Genomic DNA, 19,796 nt, shown 5'->3' on the forward strand with positions numbered 1-19,796 from the left:
AATTATTCTTCAAGGAATTCAAATGAGAAATTAAAGTAATGAATGTGGAGAAACTTTTCTGGAAAGTACATATGATTTTGATTGAGTCTATTATCTATCTAGGGTTTGGATTTTCAAAATTCTGACCTAGATTCTCATATAACTATATTGCATTATGATTCATTTAAGTAAATCTTTGATGACCGCCGGATCTCATCTACCGTGAATGAAGCCGAATTCAAAAAAATAATGCAGACTCAAAACTCATGAAATCTGTTTTAGCTGACCGATTCAGCATTTCAAGTCTTGACCTGGACTCGCAGGACAAGCCGGGTCGACCGCGAGCCCAGGTTCAGCGAGAAGCAGTTCAGCCCGGTGATGTGACGTGAGGAAGGATAGTAGGTCCACTCATTTCGTAACCCTGTTTGCATACACGCCAAAAGAATTAAATGACCGCCTGACGGGTCTGACACATCCATACGTACGAATCTAAATGACAGAAACAGATGATAGCAGAACGACCGTTAGACGTTACTAGTAGATAAAAGGAAAAGAAATAAAATAAAGTAACATCTTTCTATCCATATAAGTTTACTATCCATATAAGTTTACATTCATATTGTAAATTTTATTTTCTGAATTTCAAAACATCAATTCTCAACATAAAATATATTAATATCTTACTATTTAACCTTAGACATAAAATAAAACTTATATAATATTAATAACTTACTATTTAACCTTTGAGATAAAATAAAACTTATAGTAGACCTGTATTTTAGAATTTAATTTTTAAAATTTTATTTTATTAATAAAATAATTTATTTAATTACAATTTATTCTTATATTTTTATAAGTTAATTTTTAAATATTATAATTATTTATAAATAAATACTTATATTTGCATAAAGTAATTTTTTTCATATTTAATCAATTGTAATATTTTATATTTAAAAAATAAAATAAAATAAACAATTTAGATGCAGTATTTCGTCCAAATTCAAGTTAAAGAATTTTTTTTTCCAATTTTTCATCTCATCATTTAATTTTCTATTTTAATTAATCTAGTAGATTCTTTATTTAATTTTCATTTTGTTCAAATGTAAGATATTTATTAAATTTAAATATTTTTAAATTTGAAAAATGAAAATTAAATAAGTATACAACAATTTATTTATAAATTGTTACTAAAAAATATAAAAAGTTTAAATCAATATTATTTTATTAATACAATAAAATTTTAAAAAGTTAATTTAAAAATATAAAAACTAAATTGTAAGTTAATTTCATTAAAATTCAGATAAAAAAACATTAAATCACGTTATGGTTGTTTATATTTGATTTGGTATTTGAAACGATAAGAATAAAAATTTAAGGATTTAAAATTTAATTCAGATCAAGCCGGAATTTAAATAATAATATATATTATAATATGATAGTAATATTTCTATTACAATTATTGTTTTATATATCTTATAAATATTTTTTAAAATAAATTAACTTAAATTTTAAAATAAAAAGTATTTATTGAAAATAAAATTTTAAATTTTAAATATTAACATCAATTTATATAATTAAAAATTACTTAAAACTTAATTAAAAGTTTATAATATCTAAAAAAATATAAATATTAATATATTGAAATGATATAATAAAATAAATATAAAATTTTATGTATTTTTTCATTTTATAAAAATAATATATAAAAAATATGTAATAACTTAATTCAATTAATAACATAAATTTGCATTATTAAGAAGTTTTTCTTTATAATAATATGTTATAAAAAAATACATATATTTTGCAAAATTAAATTATTATTACTTAATTTAAGATTTACAATATAAAATTATATTTGGAAATGATGTATAATGAGAAAATAAGCAACACACCCTCTTCAACACGTGGATACGCAATACAATTTCAGATCATATAATATCTGTATGGTTGAATTGTACTTAAATCAATTTTATTATTTTAATATTTTAATATTTTGTAGAGTTTATTTTAAATTAATTTAGTCTTAAATTTGTGCAACTCTATTAGGAAGAAAATTTCTTTAAAACAATTTAGAAAAATAATCTTTAATATAATATAGATTTACCTATTTGACTTGATACTCTCCCTATATTAGAATTATATTTCTTGTACTAGAATTAGAATTTTAAAACTATAAAAACATCATTAAGATTGCCCGTCACGAATTATTATTAATTGATCAATAAAATAAAAGAAGCTGATTTCTCTCCATAGTGAAAATTTATTCTTAAAACTTGAGTTTTTCTCTATTGTTTAGTAATTTATCAAGACTCAATATTGTAGCATTTAAATATAAATTTTTTTCGTACTTAGTTAATTTATTAAAAATTTCTTATGACGTTTTCTAACTGAAATTGTTTAATTATTTATATTACTAATCATATTGGTTGATTAATGATTAGGGTTACATAAGAGTAATCCTAATCAACCAATATGATATTTTTGCCTTATCTTTTGTCAAGTTTTATGACAGAATTAGATTCTGCTTGATAACAAAACTTGGTAATTAAAAAATTCATATTTATTTATATTTTCTTGTTTTATTATTTATTTTCAGTTTCATTATTTTATTTCAGCTAGTGAATCTATGGTTCATTTGTTTTATTTTTCATCTCATTTATTTAAAAAAAATAGAAAAAGTCAGTTATATTTTTATTAAAAAAAAAAGAGATATCAAAGTTTAGTATTTTATTCGTGAAGTTTTAAATTGAATTTAAAAATTTTATGAAAATCATAAAAAATGCCATCCAGAAAGAGAATAAACAAACTATCAATAATGATGTAAATCGATTTGAAAATAATGAAAAGGTGATTCTACGTCTAAATATTATTATATGGAAAAAAGTGAAGAAGATGTGATAGAAAGTATTTTGACCGATCAATAATAAAAAAATTTAAGTTGCCACTGTAATTATTGAAAAACACAATTAATATGAAGATGATTTTCAAAACATTATAATTGAGCAAATTTTGATATTGGCTCTAATTTTGATTCAAATGATTATTTCATTCAAGAATTCAAGAGATTCCATTTGCATTTGATATTCTTGTATAAGACAACTTATATGGAGATGATTCCGTGCATGTTGATCATTTTCTTGTCATGGAGGTTAAAGATTTGAGGATGAATTTTTTTTGAGAAAGGAGAGAATGATGAAAGCACGGAAATGATATGCATTGAAATCTTTACGCTCTTCAAAGATTCAATATAAGAAGTTTTAAATCATGACAAATCAAATTACAATCGCTTAACTCAAGACTTAAGATGAGAACTATATTTAGAAAGTATGAATAATGAAATAACAAGTCACATGTGAATGTGCAATACAATTTCATATCGCGTAATGCATATATAACCGAATTATATTTAGATCAATTTTGTTATTTTAGGATTTTGTGAGATTTGTTTAAATTAATTTGATTTATTTTAAAATCTAAATTCGTGTGGTCTTATTCAGAAAAAAATTTCTCCAAAATAATTCAAAAAAATTATTTTTAATATAATTTAAATTTAACTATTTGACTTGATATTTTTCATATACTTTAATTAAGATTTCGAGACTATAACATTATTATTAAGGTATTAGTTGATCAATAAGATAAAAAAGTTAATTTTTCTCCATAATTCTAATTTATTCTTAGAACTTTGATTATTCTCTATTATTTAGCAATTTATCAAGACTCAATCTTGTGGCGTTCTAATATGGATTTTCTCCCTACTTAGTTAATTTATTAAGAATTTCTTGTAACATTCTAATATAGATTTTCTCCCTACTTAGTTAGCTTATTAAGAATTTCTTGTGGCATTTTCTTATGGAAATTGCTTAATTATCTATATTACTAATCACATTGAATACATTTATTAAAAGTTACCGATTCAATTTGAAAAATCAGATATACTTTAATCCGATTTCTAATTAAATCAATTGATTTAATCCGATTTTAATAACTATAATTTTAATAGCGAATAATAATTAACTAAATATTATAAGTAATTATTATAATCCATTATCAATAACATATTAAATATTAAATTTTATTTGCCTTATGGAAAATATTTTTTAAGAATTTTTTTTAATATTTCTAGTGTTTGGATTATTAAAAAAACTTTAATCAATGAAAAATATTTTTATAGTCAAAGAAATAAATAAATCATATTAAAAAAAAATAACTTTCTCTTTTGAAAAGAAAATAATTTTTGACACCTGAAAATTCTTATTAACATCTCTATATACAAATATATTAATAATTTTTATTTTTCAATTAAAATTAAATAATAAAAGTAAATTATCTCATTAAAAATTATTTTTTATAAAAAATATTTTCTATAAAAAATATTTTTATATAAATTATTTTTTCGTAAATAAATAAATTTTTAATTAAATTAATACACTAAATACCATCCTCAAAACCGCTGCGATACATGACCTTCATCTCCATTGTTGGTCTAATTGTACTTGGCATTCTGTTCATTGTTCAAGTAGAAATCAATGCAATGAATGTATTTATTAATTATTTATTTATTGGTTCGTCTGATTTATCAGTTCAGTGGTTGAGCTGTTGCTTCCCATGCAAGAGTTAATAGTTTTCTTTTTCTTTTTTCTTAGAAAAAAGCCCTATTTTCTATGATAAATCGGTTCATGCTCATATTTCTAGAGTAAAATAATTTAAATTATATATGTAATAATTAATAATTTTTAACTTAAAATCATTTTATTTTTAAATTTATATGTTCTCAAATTCAAATTTTAGTAGAATCAAATAAAAAAATAAATATATAAATAAAAAAATTGCCAAAGTGATTATGCAATTATATTATTAGCATTCGTAATTTCTATATTTCCATACAAGAAAAGTTAAAATTTTTTTTTTATAAAAGATATTTTTTATATACAAGTTGTAAACAGTATGGGTGAGTATTGGATTGATTCGATTTAAAATCGAACCAAATTGAATAAATCAAAAATTAAAATTTTAATATTTATAAAAATCAAATCGAATTGATTTTAGTCAGAAATTGAATCGAACTGAATCAGTCCGATTCGGTTTGATCAGTTTAAATTTTTAATAAATTTTTATTTTTTATACTTTATTTTTTATGTTTTAAAATTTAATTAAAATATTTTAATTTTAATATGATCTAATCTCTCTAAATTATTAAAAATAATATATTATTATCATTAATCGATTCGATATGATTTTTTCAATTTTTTTCAAATTAAAACTGAATCGAACTGAAATAATAAAAAATTTTAAAATTAAAAATCAAATTAAATTAATATAAATAAAAAATTAAATTAAAATTTTAAATTAATTTAATTTGATCAATTTTTTCAGTTTGAACCGAATATTGTACATCTTAATGCACATAGCATTAATCTTCCATACTGTACTGAACGAGTGAAAGCTCACACTCCCTAGAAGTTAAAACCCCACCATAAAGGAATTTATAGAAAGCAACTTGGGATGGGATAGGTGTAAGCAAGGACTGCTAGCAAATAGTAGTAACATTAAATTGATGATCACATCAATAGTGCAACAATAATAATTAAAATTTTTTTCAAAATCACTTAATAAAACTATTATTCGATTCAAATTACTTGCTCTTTGGGAAGGGAACTTCTCAAGGAAGTAACTAAAAGTTCCTTAACAATCCTCAAACATTGTCTTGCTAAGATCAGATATGCCGAATCTGAGTTGAGAGATGGTAGGTCATAGCTCAGGTCAGAGCAAGGCACCATCGAATGTTCAATAGGCAGTCTCACGATCGAGCGTGAGTGTCTGGAAGTTGTCATTGTATACTCTTGCGGTTCGGAAGGCAGCGAGGGAAGGCTTTTTATCTTATATATCGCATGGGTGTATAAAGGAAATAGAAATTTGTTACTTCCCCACAATAAAAGAAGTGTTATCAGAAAGTTAAAGAAACAATGGCTGGCCAAACAAACAAAATTTTAGCATTTTTTAGGAATTTGAAATTTCTTAGTTGAATTAACTAACCAAATAAGGCCAAAGAGTACGAATTTACAGATATAGCAGGAAAAAATGCATGTTCTACCAATAAATACTTAACCTTTTCAAGTAATGGAAGGGAAGAAAGGCAAAACTAGCTATAAACTGATAGCCAAAATAAAGGGAAGCAGCCAGGTTAATAACCATACTTCAACAAAATGCATCAGTACATAGTAATAAGTTGGCAGTTCAAGATAAGTAACACTGGTAGGTCAAGTCATAATTATTTTATTTATGTTTATCAAGCAAAATAAATGATATGAAATTCTTGAATATCACAATGACAAGAGCTGAAAATTAATGGGTGAAATGAAGGTTGCTTACACTTGCTCTTCTTTGAGGCTAAATTTAATGGGTGCCTTAAAATTTACATTCCTGTTAGTTGAAGACTTTGAAAAACAATAAATATTGATAGAGTGTGAACACAATCTGTATATAATTATAGGAGATTATATACTTATAGACTAATTGATTGATAGAAGATTTTTAGGAGTTGTCTTAACAAAATCTTGTAATCTGTATATATATACTTATTTCAATGGAGAAATATATGAAAATTACTCAATTATTCCTTATCTTATTATATGGTATCAAAGCCATTCATGTAGAGATTTAATTTTTTTTTCTCTTTCGTTGAGTTTTAATTTTTTTTTGGAGATTTAGGACTCCTATTCTTTTAGGTTACTCATCTAGGGTAATATTTGTCTCTCACCGCCCATCTTGGGAGGACGCCAGAGTCGCCTTGCAGCCCCCTTATCAGATCTGTGGTTTGTTTGCTGTTTGGGTGTTAGGTTGAGGCATTTTTGATATTGTTTATGCCAGGTATTGTTCACTGGGTTACTGGTTATTGGATTGGATTTTGTTATTTTCCTTTAATTCGTTTGAAGGTATAGGAGTATAAGGTTTTGGTTGAAATGATTTCTGACAGTAAGACCTATATTATTAAAATTATTCCAACGTCTTCAGTAGCGGCTGAGACAGGTAAAACGTGTCTTATTTCATCTTCATATAAATGGGTCATTAATTCTGGTGCCACAAATTACATGACAGGTAATCCTCATATTTTTACTGGCTTTCGATCTCATAAAGCACATTCTTCTGTTATTATAGCTAATGGATCAACCTATAATGTTGAGGGTTCTGAAACTGTTAAACCTACTTCTTCTATTACCTTACTATCAATACTAAGTTTACCTAATCTTGCCTTTAATTTAATCTCTATGAGTAAACTTACCAAGGATCTAAATTGTTGTGTTTCTTTTTTTTCTAATCATTGTCTCATTCAGAATCTTGTGACGAAGTAGATTATTGGTAAAGGACATATATCTGAAGGCCTCTACATTTTGGATGTATGGGTGTCTCGGTCTATTGTCTGCTCCAGTGTCATGTCTTCATTTGAAGCACATTATCGGTTGGGATACCCTTCTTTACCGGTTTTGAAGAAGCTATGCCCTCAATTTCATGAGGTATCTTTACTGGAATGTGAGTCATGTCATTTTGTAAAACATCATCGAAGCTCTTTAAGTCTTAGAGTCAATAAACAAGCTAAGTCTGCTTTTGAATTAGTTCATTCAGATGTTTGGGGCCCATGTCCAATTGGATCTAAGACTGAATTCAGATATTTAATCACTTTTGTGGATGATTACTCTAGAATGACTTAGATTTATTTTATGAAGTATCGTTAAGAAGTATTTTCTTATTTTTCTGCCTTTTGTGCTGAAATCAAGACTCAATTTAATATTTTTGTGCAAATTTTGTGGAGCGACAATACTAAAGAATATATGTCAGAATCATTCCAAACTTATATGATTCAACATGGTATTCTTTACTAATCGTCATGTGCTGATACACTCGCTCAAAATAGGATAGCTGAAAGAAAGAATCGACATCTGTTTGAGACTACTCGAACTCTGTTATTTCAAATGCAAGTTCCTACGCAATTTTGGGCAAATGTTGTCTCTACTGCATACTTTCTCATTAATCTCATGCCCTCCACACTACTAAACAGTAATACTCCTTATAATGTCCTATTTCCTAAGAAACAAGATAGTTTGACAGCACTTACTATGTTTGGGATGTCAGATCTCATGTGACTAAACTTGATCCTAAAGTTTTGAAGTGTGTTTTTTTAAGATATTCTCACCTTCAGAAGGGGTATTGATGTTACTCTCAAGACCTCAACAAATATCTAGTCTCAACAGATGTAGCCTTTTTCCAGGCAAATTCCTTTTTATTCTATTGTACAAACCTCTCATGATCAAGAGGAGGACGATGAGTAGCTCATCTATAGAATCATATCTGATGGTGAGACCTTTTCGAGTATGCCTTCTGCTGTACAATCTAATGGTAACATTCTTCTAGTACTTAGCCTCCTATTAAACCGTCAGTTGTTCAAGTTTACTCTCGGAGACCAGTACCTGATGATACATTTCCTGTACCAGAATCTTCTTCTCCATCGGATCCACGACCGAGTGACATTGACCTCCCTATTAAACCACAATGTAAATCTACCTATTCTGTTGCTAAGTTTCTGTCTTATGATCATCTGTCTCCTTTTTCTACCTCCTTAATTGTCTCTCTAGATTCAATTTCTTTGCCTAAAACAGTTAAAGAGGCCCTGACTCATTCTAGATGGCATGATGCAATGTTTGAAGAGATTAAGACTCTAGATGAAAATCATACTTGGAAACTAGTTGATTTATCTTCTAGTAAGAATTTTGTGCGCTGTAAATGGGTTTTTGCCATCAAAGTCAATCTAAATTATTCTATAGCGAAGCTTAAGGCCCGTCTTGTCGCCAAAGGTTATATCCAAATTTATGGCATTGACTATTCTAACACTTTTTCTCTTGTGGCAAAAATGACCTTAGTTTGCTTATTCATCTCCCTAGCTGCTTCTCAGCATTGGCCTTTACACCAGTTAGATATCAAGAATGTATTTTTACTTGGTAACCTCCAAAAGGAGGTGTATATGGAGCAACCACCAGGGTTTGTTGCTCAATGGTAGGGGTGAGCATTCGGTCGGTTCGGTTTAAAATCAAACCAAATCGAATAAACCAAAAATCAAAATTTTAGTATTTATGAAAACCGAACCTATTTTGGTCAGAAACTGAATCAAACCGAATCGATCTGATTCGGTTCGATTCAGTTTGGTTTGATCGGTTTCGATTTTTAATAAATTTTTTATTTTTTACACTTTATTTTTAATGTTTTAAAATTTAATTAAAATATCTTAATCTTAATATGAATTAATTTCTCTATATTATTGAAAATAACATATTATTATCATTAATCGGTTCGGTTTGATTATTTTGATTTTTTTATCAAAACTAAACCGAACTGAAATAACCAAAATTTTTGTAATTAAAAACCGAACCGAACCTAACCTAATTGAATAAAAAACCAAACCAAAATTTCAAATTAATTCGGTTCGGTCGGTTTTTTCGATTTGAATCGAATACTGCTCACCCCTACACAAGGAAGTATGAGAAAGTCTGCCATTTGAAAAAATCTTTGTATGGTTTAAAGCATAGTCCCCATGCATGGTTTAACAAGTTCATTGAAGTTCTTCAAAATTTTGGATTGAAAAAAAGCAAGTGTGATCATTCAGTCTTCTATAGAAATTCAGATACTGGTATTATTCTCCTTGTTATATATGTTGATGATATTATGATTACAGGAAATGATAGTACATGGATCTCTTCTCTAAAAAACTACATACATGCGAGTTTTCATACCAAAGATTTTGGTCAGTTTAAGTATTTATTAGGAGTCGAAGTCTTGAGAAGTAAAAGGGGAGTTTTCCTATCTCAAAGGAAGTATGTCATTGACTTGCTTACAGAAACTGGAAAGATGGAAATTAAACCATGTAGCACACTAATGATTCCTAATATATGTCTTACAAAGGATGACAGAGACCCTTATGATGATCAACAGAGGTACAGAGGGTTGGTTGGAAAGCTGAACTACCTTACGGTGATGACTCGGTTAGATATTGCTTTTGTAGTAAGCGTTGTAAACTAGTTCATGTCTGCACCTACGGTGAAACATTGGGCCGCTTTAAAATAAATTCTATGTTATCTAAAAGGGACTCCTGGACTCGGTATACTCTACAGTAATTATGGACATATTGCACTTAAGTGTTTTTCTGATACTGACTGGGCGAGATTCAAAAGTGATAGAAGGTCGACTATAGGCTACTGTGTATTTGTTGAAAGAAATGTAGTGTTTTGAAAAATTAAGAAGTAAAATATGGTATCCAGATCCAATGCCGAGTCAAAATATAAGGCCACGACTCAATCCACTTGTGAGTTTCTGTGGATAAATCATCTGCTGAAAGAAGTTGGTATGAATGTTGCGTTATCTGCGAAACTTTGGTGTGATAATTAGGTTGCTCTTTACATTGCTTTCAATCCAGTATACTATGAACGGACTAAGTATATTGAAGTTGATTGTCATTTCATCCATAAGAAGATTCAAGAAAATTTAATCTCCACCAGTTATGTGAAGACAGAAGAGCAACTGGGTGATCTACTCACCAAATCTTTAAATGGGCATCGAATAAAATATCTTTCTAATAAATTGAGTATGATAAACATCTATGATCAAACTAAAGGGAGAGTATTAGAGTGTGAACATAATCTATACATAATCATAGGAGATTACATAATTATAGGCTAATTAATTGATAGAAGATTCTTAAGAGTTGCTTTAACAAGTTCTTATAATCTGTATATATACACAATTACTTTAATGGAGAAATATACAAAAATTATCCAATTATTCCTTATCTTATTACAAATACAATGAGATGGATCATAAAATCTAAATAAAATCCAATATACAATCTACTAAATCCACGGAAGATTATGAACATCAGTTAAGTTTTGAGAACTGCTTTATTTTATGCTCCAAGATCACAATGCCAGCTTTCTTCATCTTTAACTAAATTCTAATCTCTGAAACTTGATTAAAAGCTACATTATTAGGACTCAGGTATATGTGCTGAGAATTTGAATGCAATTGGTTTGATGCCAAAATTATTTTCAGTAAATTGAACTCGATATGATCTATAATTTCAGTAAGCCTATCTAATTCAAGTAAGCCTTGCTTAAAAGGCTAATGATGTTGAGGAATGCTAGCTGCAGTTGCTTTTTCAAGTAACAGTTATCGCTCTCCATCTTATTGGTTAAAAAGTATTTATTATATTAGTTATTATTTTTTATCTTTAGTTATTCATTAATCATTATACTCTCCAAGCTGTACATAATCATGCAACCTTTGCAAGTCAAGTAATACTTCAAAGAATACTTGACTAGGAACAAGCAAATGCCAAGGCTTCCTGTTTGTAAATGGGCCACAAATTTTCTTTTAGGTTTGAAGACTTTGATGTTGCAAAAATTTGGTAGCCTGGTGAATCTTTTATCCATATTGAACCACAATTTGTAACCTGGAATTATCCATTTAGAGTCCCCTAAATGCCAGTTGGTCAAATGTCTACATCCTTACCCAAAAATACAGCTTAACCAAATTATTCCAATCTATTCATAAAATCAATCTTAAAAGGAAGAACATCAAAATCAACTTTTCAGAACCATGCAGGCTAATTGGGTTGATAGTATCTTGGTTAACCGATGGAAATGTAATGTTGGTTTTGTAATACCCGGCTAGACTCCGGTATCGGAATTCCTACCGTCCGGTGGAATCTCGGATGTCGGAGATCTCTAAAAGGGTAGAATCATGTTTTATAAAAATGTTTTCATGTTTTTAATGGTTTTAAGTATGAAATTTAATGAGTTTTGCATGAAAAAGTCCTTGGAGGAAAACCCAGGTTCGGCCGCCGAAAGTCAAGTTCGGCCGCCGAACATGCATGCGTTTTGGAGGCACGTTAGGCCCCCGAAAGCATGAGTTAGGGAAGCAAAGGTTCGGCCGCCGAAAGTCAAGTTCGGCCGCCGAACATTTGCATGGATGCGGAGGCACATTCGGCCCCCGAACGTGGTCTGGCCAGCCACTATAAAAGGGTCCCTTAGCCGAAAATGGGCGAGCTTTTTTCCCTATTTTCGGCCAAGGTGAGCTTTCCGCCATCCTCCCTCAATCTTGAGTTTTTCCTTCCTTTTTCCATGATCTTTACAAGTTTATAACTTTGGTTTTGAAGATCTTTGAGCTTAGAGCGAGTTTTGGAGCTTGGAGACCAAAAGTTGGAACTTCTCCCATCTCCAAGTTTAGATCTCCTCAACCCTCGATCTTCAAGAGGTAAGAGCCGATCTTAAGCTCAATGTATGATTTAAACAAGTTTTATGAAGTTTTTAAGGGGTAGAATGCTTGTTAGGTTATTTGATGAGTTATGGGTTAATATTGATGTTTGAAACAATGTAGCTTGTTTGTGTGTGATTGAAGTGTTGTAGATGGGGTATATGTATGTTTGAGGCCCCTAGGAACTTGTATGCATGCTCTGGTTGAAAAATATGCATGTTTGGAAAGGATTGGAGGCGAGATGTGTTAAGGGAACCAAGTTTCTGCCTTTGGCAGAAACCAGGTTCGGCAGCCGAAGGTACTTTCGGCCGCCGAACGTGGCTGGGAAGGCAGGCCTTTCGGCTGCCGAAGTTGCCCCCGAAAAGAGACTTTCGTCTCTGTCTGGCACTTTCGGCCGCCGAAGGTGCCGCCGAACCTAGCTGAGTTTCGTCTCTGTCCAGGACTTTCGGCCGCCGAAGGTGCCGCCGAAAGTGCCCTATTCAGCCATTTCATGCATATTTTATGTGATATTTTCAGGATGTTTTAGGGGGTTTTTGGGGAGTAGTTTAGAGTTGTGTTCAAGTATGTTTGGTCCCTCATTTGAGTCCACCTGTGTAGGTTCGGACCCGAGGAACCGAGGACCCCAGCAGTGAGTTCAGCTGCGGTGTTGTCAGAGTCAGCCAGAGGTGAGTGGAACTAAAACCAAATCTTTTAAATTAAATGTTTTACCATGTTTCATGCATCATGATTATGTAATAGGATGATTGCATTAGTTTCACGAATATGCCGCATTGCATAAATTGTTGTTGTTGTGGGTGAATGTTGGATGACCCAATTAGTCCAAGACAGGAAGACCAGGCCCCATGCTACAGGCCTGGCACAGAGTAAGCAAGTCCAGGCCCCAGTCTACAGGCCTGGCACAGAGTAAGGTACGGTTATGGGACTTGAAGACCAGGAGCCAGAGGAGGCCCTGGGAAAAATGGTAAGTAATGTATGTTCTGACAGGAAAGACCAGGACCCCATTCTACAGGCCTGGCACAGAGTTTACTTGGACTATTTGGTGACAAGTTCACCCAACCCTTATGTGAATTGTTTGTGTTATGATGCATTCCATTTGAGCATAGTGTTAATATGTTTTACTAGCTCTACTCACTGGGCTTTTAGCTCACCCCTCTCCCTTTACCCCCAGGCTTGCAGGTACAGTTTAGTGCGGGAGTCCGGATAGAGTAAAGAAGTTATGCCTTTGTAATAGCTAGTAATGGACATGATCAAAATTGTAATGTAAAAGTACAGTATAGTTATGTAATGAGTTTTATGGATGTTAGTATGTGCTTGACCATAGATTGTTGTATCCCTTTTATACATGATCTTAGAGATTCACATGATGTTTATGTAAACCAGCTCAACACAGGTTATGTTACCCCTTTGAGGGCACAGATGAGATCCCACAGAGGGATCAAAGTTATGTTAATATTTATGCACAGGTTGAGTTTGGTTGATGAGTATGCAAAGGAAAGTTTTAATTTTTATGCTTATTGTTGATCATGTATGGGATTATTCAGGTTTACAGGTATTATGTTAGGCTTGCTACGGGTCCCGGCGGCCTTAAGTCGACCCGGATCCTAGCGCCGGTAGCGGTCCGATTTTCGGGTCGTTACAGAATGGTATCAGAGCCCTAGGTTCATATGGTCGGACCTAGAGTGTCGGGCTCATAGATGTTATAGAAGGTCAAGCACAATAGGAAAAGATCATGTCCACTAGGATAGGATGTGGAGTCCTGTCTTGCATGATGATGTGAAATGCCATGATAATATGCATGTGCTAGTTGAGGAACATTCGGGGACGAATGTTCTTAAGGGGGGGAGAATGTAATACCCGGCTAGACTCCGGTATCGGAATTCCTACCGTCCGGTGGAATCTCGGATGTCGGAGATCTCTAAAAGGGTAGAATCATGTTTTATAAAAATGTTTTCATGTTTTTAATGGTTTTAAGTATGAAATTTAATGAGTTTTGCATGAAAAAGTCCTTGGAGGAAAACCCAGGTTCGGCCGCCGAAAGTCAAGTTCGGCCGCCGAACATGCATGCGTTTTGGAGGCACGTTAGGCCCCCGAAAGCATGAGTTAGGGAAGCAAAGGTTCGGCCGCCGAAAGTCAAGTTCGGCCGCCGAACATTTGCATGGATGCGGAGGCACATTCGGCCCCCGAACGTGGTCTGGCCAGCCACTATAAAAGGGTCCCTTAGCCGAAAATGGGCGAGCTTTTTTCCCTATTTTCGGCCAAGGTGAGCTTTCCGCCATCCTCCCTCAATCTTGAGTTTTTCCTTCCTTTTTCCATGATCTTTACAAGTTTATAACTTTGGTTTTGAAGATCTTTGAGCTTAGAGCGAGTTTTGGAGCTTGGAGACCAAAAGTTGGAACTTCTCCCATCTCCAAGTTTAGATCTCCTCAACCCTCGATCTTCAAGAGGTAAGAGCCGATCTTAAGCTCAATGTATGATTTAAACAAGTTTTATGAAGTTTTTAAGGGGTAGAATGCTTGTTAGGTTATTTGATGAGTTATGGGTTAATATTGATGTTTGAAACAATGTAGCTTGTTTGTGTGTGATTGAAGTGTTGTAGATGGGGTATATGTATGTTTGAGGCCCCTAGGAACTTGTATGCATGCTCTGGTTGAAAAATATGCATGTTTGGAAAGGATTGGAGGCGAGATGTGTTAAGGGAACCAAGTTTCTGCCTTTGGCAGAAACCAGGTTCGGCAGCCGAAGGTACTTTCGGCCGCCGAACGTGGCTGGGAAGGCAGGCCTTTCGGCTGCCGAAGTTGCCCCCGAAAAGAGACTTTCGTCTCTGTCTGGCACTTTCGGCCGCCGAAGGTGCCGCCGAACCTAGCTGAGTTTCGTCTCTGTCCAGGACTTTCGGCCGCCGAAGGTGCCGCCGAAAGTGCCCTATTCAGCCATTTCATGCATATTTTATGTGATATTTTCAGGATGTTTTAGGGGGTTTTTGGGGAGTAGTTTAGAGTTGTGTTCAAGTATGTTTGGTCCCTCATTTGAGTCCACCTGTGTAGGTTCGGACCCGAGGAACCGAGGACCCCAGCAGTGAGTTCAGCTGCGGTGTTGTCAGAGTCAGCCAGAGGTGAGTGGAACTAAAACCAAATCTTTTAAATTAAATGTTTTACCATGTTTCATGCATCATGATTATGTAATAGGATGATTGCATTAGTTTCACGAATATGCCGCATTGCATAAATTGTTGTTGTTGTGGGTGAATGTTGGATGACCCAATTAGTCCAAGACAGGAAGACCAGGCCCCATGCTACAGGCCTGGCACAGAGTAAGCAAGTCCAGGCCCCAGTCTACAGGCCTGGCACAGAGTAAGGTACGGTTATGGGACTTGAAGACCAGGAGCCAGAGGAGGCCCTGGGAAAATGGTAAGTAATGTATGTTCTGACAGGAAAGACCAGGACCCCATTCTACAGGCCTGGCACAGAGTTTACTTGGACTATTTGGTGACAAGTTCACCCAACCCTTATGTGAATTGTTTGTGTTATGATGCATTCCATTTGAGCATAGTGTTAATATGTTTTACTAGCTCTACTCACTGGGCTTTTAGCTCACCCCTCTCCCTTTACCCCCAGGCTTGCAGGTACAGTTTAGTGCGGGAGTCCGGATAGAGTAAAGAAGTTATGCCTTTGTAATAGCTAGTAATGGACATGATCAAAATTGTAATGTAAAAGTACAGTATAGTTATGTAATGAGTTTTATGGATGTTAGTATGTGCTTGACCATAGATTGTTGTATCCCTTTTATACATGATCTTAGAGATTCACATGATGTTTATGTAAACCAGCTCAACACAGGTTATGTTACCCCTTTGAGGGCACAGATGAGATCCCACAGAGGGATCAAAGTTATGTTAATATTTATGCACAGGTTGAGTTTGGTTGATGAGTATGCAAAGGAAAGTTTTAATTTTTATGCTTATTGTTGATCATGTATGGGATTATTCAGGTTTACAGGTATTATGTTAGGCTTGCTACGGGTCCCGGCGGCCTTAAGTCGACCCGGATCCTAGCGCCGGTAGCGGTCCGATTTTCGGGTCGTTACAGGTTTAAACAAAGAAATGCTAGGAAAAAAAAAAGAGAGGAAAACAAGCATGAGGTTTGGGATTGACAAGAACATGGAAAAACAAATCATGTTCTTTCAATCAGCCAGTTCAGGCAAGAACAATGTCAGGCAAATCAGTCAAACAAAGGACAAAAACAGAAAAGCAAAGCATTTCACTGAAAAAAGGAAAAGCAATAAAGCAACATACAAATTTTATTGAATATCCGAATGCTATAGAAGGGGAGATGCAGGGTCATTTATATCAAACATGCCTTAGAAGCAAATGCATCAAGAAGAAACAGCAAATCCTGAGAAACTAACTCCAGCTATTTGAGAACATTACTAGCTCTGGATGACGATTTGATGTAATGTAAATATGTGGAGGAAAAATCATAATCCTACAGCTATTGCTGCTACTTTCTCTTGCCAATGCTACTGTGGCAAACTGAATTACCATGCAATGAAATGCAAAAATGATAATAAAATATGAATTTCAACAAGGTATGAATGGCCAAGGCCTGTGTCTGCTACTCAAAGGGAGGGGTTGCTGGTGGGTGTCCGGAAGCATTTTAAGTGCATCAAATAAATTGGAATCTCTTAAAGATGGTGGAAGAATAAAATTACACCTTTTTTAGAGATATATGTTGAAAAATTCGTTTTTTTTTTTGGAATTTTCTATAAGATATTGATGATTACGTCCAAGTAAGATAATACAGAGAAAAATCAGTAGGATAGACCATTTGAAGCTTTGAAGCTACATTGCTTCGAATGTTATCTAATATCTATGTGACTAAGGAGGTTTTTGCATCTCAAAAAGCTAATTTGTATTTCAAAATTGCTAATGAGCCATAATTTGGATTTTGTTATCTAGATTGCAAGTTGCCAACAACTAAATGAAGAATGATTCTAAGCAAGTTATTTTAAAAGGACAAGATTGATGAAGGCCAGATTTGAAACGTGCTCTCACCTTTACAAGAGTATTTCTTTTTACCATTTTGAGTTCATTCAAGTTCTCAAATTCAAAAGCAGCAATAATTCATAATCAACATTACGATTCACATCTAACTTTCTAAATTAGGATGATGAAAAAGTGCCTAAAAACCGAATTTTAAGCAAACCCAATTAGAGATTCAGCTGACCTATCCCTGGCATTTATACAAATGGGTTACATGGTCAACAATAAAGGAAAGTTGGTGCAAATTGCAGACCTTTTCTTTGGTAGCTTCTTCCTTTTTCGAAATAAATTTGCTCCTTCGGCGAAATGGCTGGGGTGGCTCCAATGTCATTCCCAAATTGTTGCTTCCCTCAAACTGCGGTGTAACAATTAACAAGAGAAGACAAACCAGTACCCAAGGTCTCGACATCATTAAATGCAGCCTTTTTCACATAATCTGCTCTAAACCCAGAAACGGAAAAGAAAAAGAAAAAGAAAAGGAAAAAAAAAAACAAAAGAAATGAGCGAGCATCAGCTTCGCTTATAGGTTCAGTAATCAGGGAAGTCATAGCTCAGACCACAGACCTCATCTGTCGGGGTCGGTTGTCGTTTGACTCAGTTTGGGTGTCATTCTGAAGGAACTGCCGATCGATACCATGCGATCTCTCCTCTATTATTTACGTGTATAATTTTTATCATGAATAATATTATAACTATTTTAATTATTATTTATGGTATTTTTAATTTATATATTATATATTGTAATTTTAATTATTAATTAGTGTAAAAATTATAATTTTATAAAATTATAATTAATAAATTATAAAAAATAATATGATTTAAATAAAATTCTCAAAATTTCATATTACTCGCTAAAAAATCGAAATTGATCTACCAAAAGAAGGAACACAAAGTACTTGGGCCATAGTTAATCATAAATTGCAAATTACCAAAATGTTTCTAACATGCTAGAACAAAACCAAAATCTCCGTAGCTGATCAAAATAGTATAAAAACGAAATACAAACAAGACTTCTAAATTTAAAACCTCCCCCCTGGTCTACCACCGGCACCACCTCTACCAAACACAAATTGGGTCACAGGCACAGCAACCGGGTCGACCTGAACAATCCCAGGAATATCACCCATACCTAGAGCAGCCAGCATATCAATAGTCTCCTTATCGACCTCAATCTGGTCAATTTTGATGGCGGAAACCTCAGGAACAAAGTCCATGCGGCGCTCGCGCTCTTCCTCCTGAAGCTTGAGTGAGATCCCGCGAACTGGACCCTTCTGGATTCGCTTCATGAGATGGGTAGAAAACCCGGCAATCTTGTTGCGGAGGCGCTTGGAAGGGATGATAGCGACCTCTTCAAGAATTTTCTTGTTAGTGTGGAAGTCGAGGGTCATGCGAGAGTAGTAGCGCTCGATCACTTGGCGTGAGGACTTCTTCACAGTCTTGGTACGAACTCGACCCATTTTCTTCGGAGGTTAATTGGCACAGGAGAGACTGTGTGGGGGATTGGGTGTGTGCTTGTGTGCAACAGACGCAGGGAGGGAGAGATGTTAGGGTTAGGGTTTTGTCAGCATATAAACTCAGCAGCAGAACAAGGAATTGTTTACAATGGGCTTTTCTAGGGTTCAGCCATGGCGGGCCAATTCGGCCCAGTTAGGTAAAGTCATGTATGAAATTTTTTCTGGCGTATAAAATTTTCAACAATTATTTTCTATATTTGATATTAATATCATTATTTGATACATTTTAAGAATTTAAAGGTGTTATTTAATTTTTTTTAGAATTTAAAATTTTTTTATATTTTTTAAAAGCATGTTTAATCTATTATTAAAATTTAAAGGTTTTTGTTAATTAATTTTAATAGTTAAAGGACGAAAAAAAAAAAGTGATCAGATTATCAAGCTATAATTTAAAGGGCTAAAATATTTTTTTAGTTTAGTAACACTTGAGGTTCAAACTCATAATCTAATAAAAATAATACTAGATTCTATTTGTAAAAATATTTATTAAAAAATAAAAGCTATCAATAAATTTATATATAGTAGTGTAATCCACTAATTAATCTTCAGATTTTATTTTTAAAAAATTATTTTCATTAAAAATAAATTACTTTTTTCATTGACCAATTGGTTGAAAGCTATTTTAACATTTAAATTCTATATAATTAAATTTTACTATAATTTAAAACAAAAATTTCGCTAAATAATTAACTAAATTTAAAAATTTATATTTTAAAAAATTATAAATTAATAGTATTTTTAGTAACAAATATTAAAATTCATTGTAATAATAAAGTTAATATTTATACTTGTAAAAAAGAATGGAAAAAATTATAAAAATTATATTTTAAAATATCTTCATGGTTTATGTTCCAAGTTCTCACTCAAACAGCATCACCGTTCAATGCTATGAATCATATATATTCACCCATAAAATAATGAAAAAGACTAAAACCTAAAGCAACATGCATGCATGGAGAGTGGATCCCATG

At 32.5% G+C, this 19,796-nt stretch overlaps 1 protein-coding gene across 1 annotated transcript; it reads right to left on the reverse strand.

Annotated features, from left to right (window-relative positions):
• Window positions 1-18,194: 18,194 nt before the first annotated feature.
• LOC110622249 (40S ribosomal protein S17-3) lies at window positions 18,195-18,872 on the reverse strand. Its single transcript, XM_021766705.2, has one exon. It carries the CDS (start codon window positions 18,766-18,768, stop codon window positions 18,331-18,333), a length of 438 nt encoding a protein of 145 aa, XP_021622397.1. The 5' UTR covers window positions 18,769-18,872; the 3' UTR covers window positions 18,195-18,330.
• Window positions 18,873-19,796: the final 924 nt, after the last annotated feature.

The sequence above is a fragment of the Manihot esculenta genome, chromosome 9, assembly GCF_001659605.2.
Source record: "Manihot esculenta cultivar AM560-2 chromosome 9, M.esculenta_v8, whole genome shotgun sequence".
Classification (NCBI taxonomy): Eukaryota; Viridiplantae; Streptophyta; class Magnoliopsida; order Malpighiales; family Euphorbiaceae; genus Manihot; species Manihot esculenta.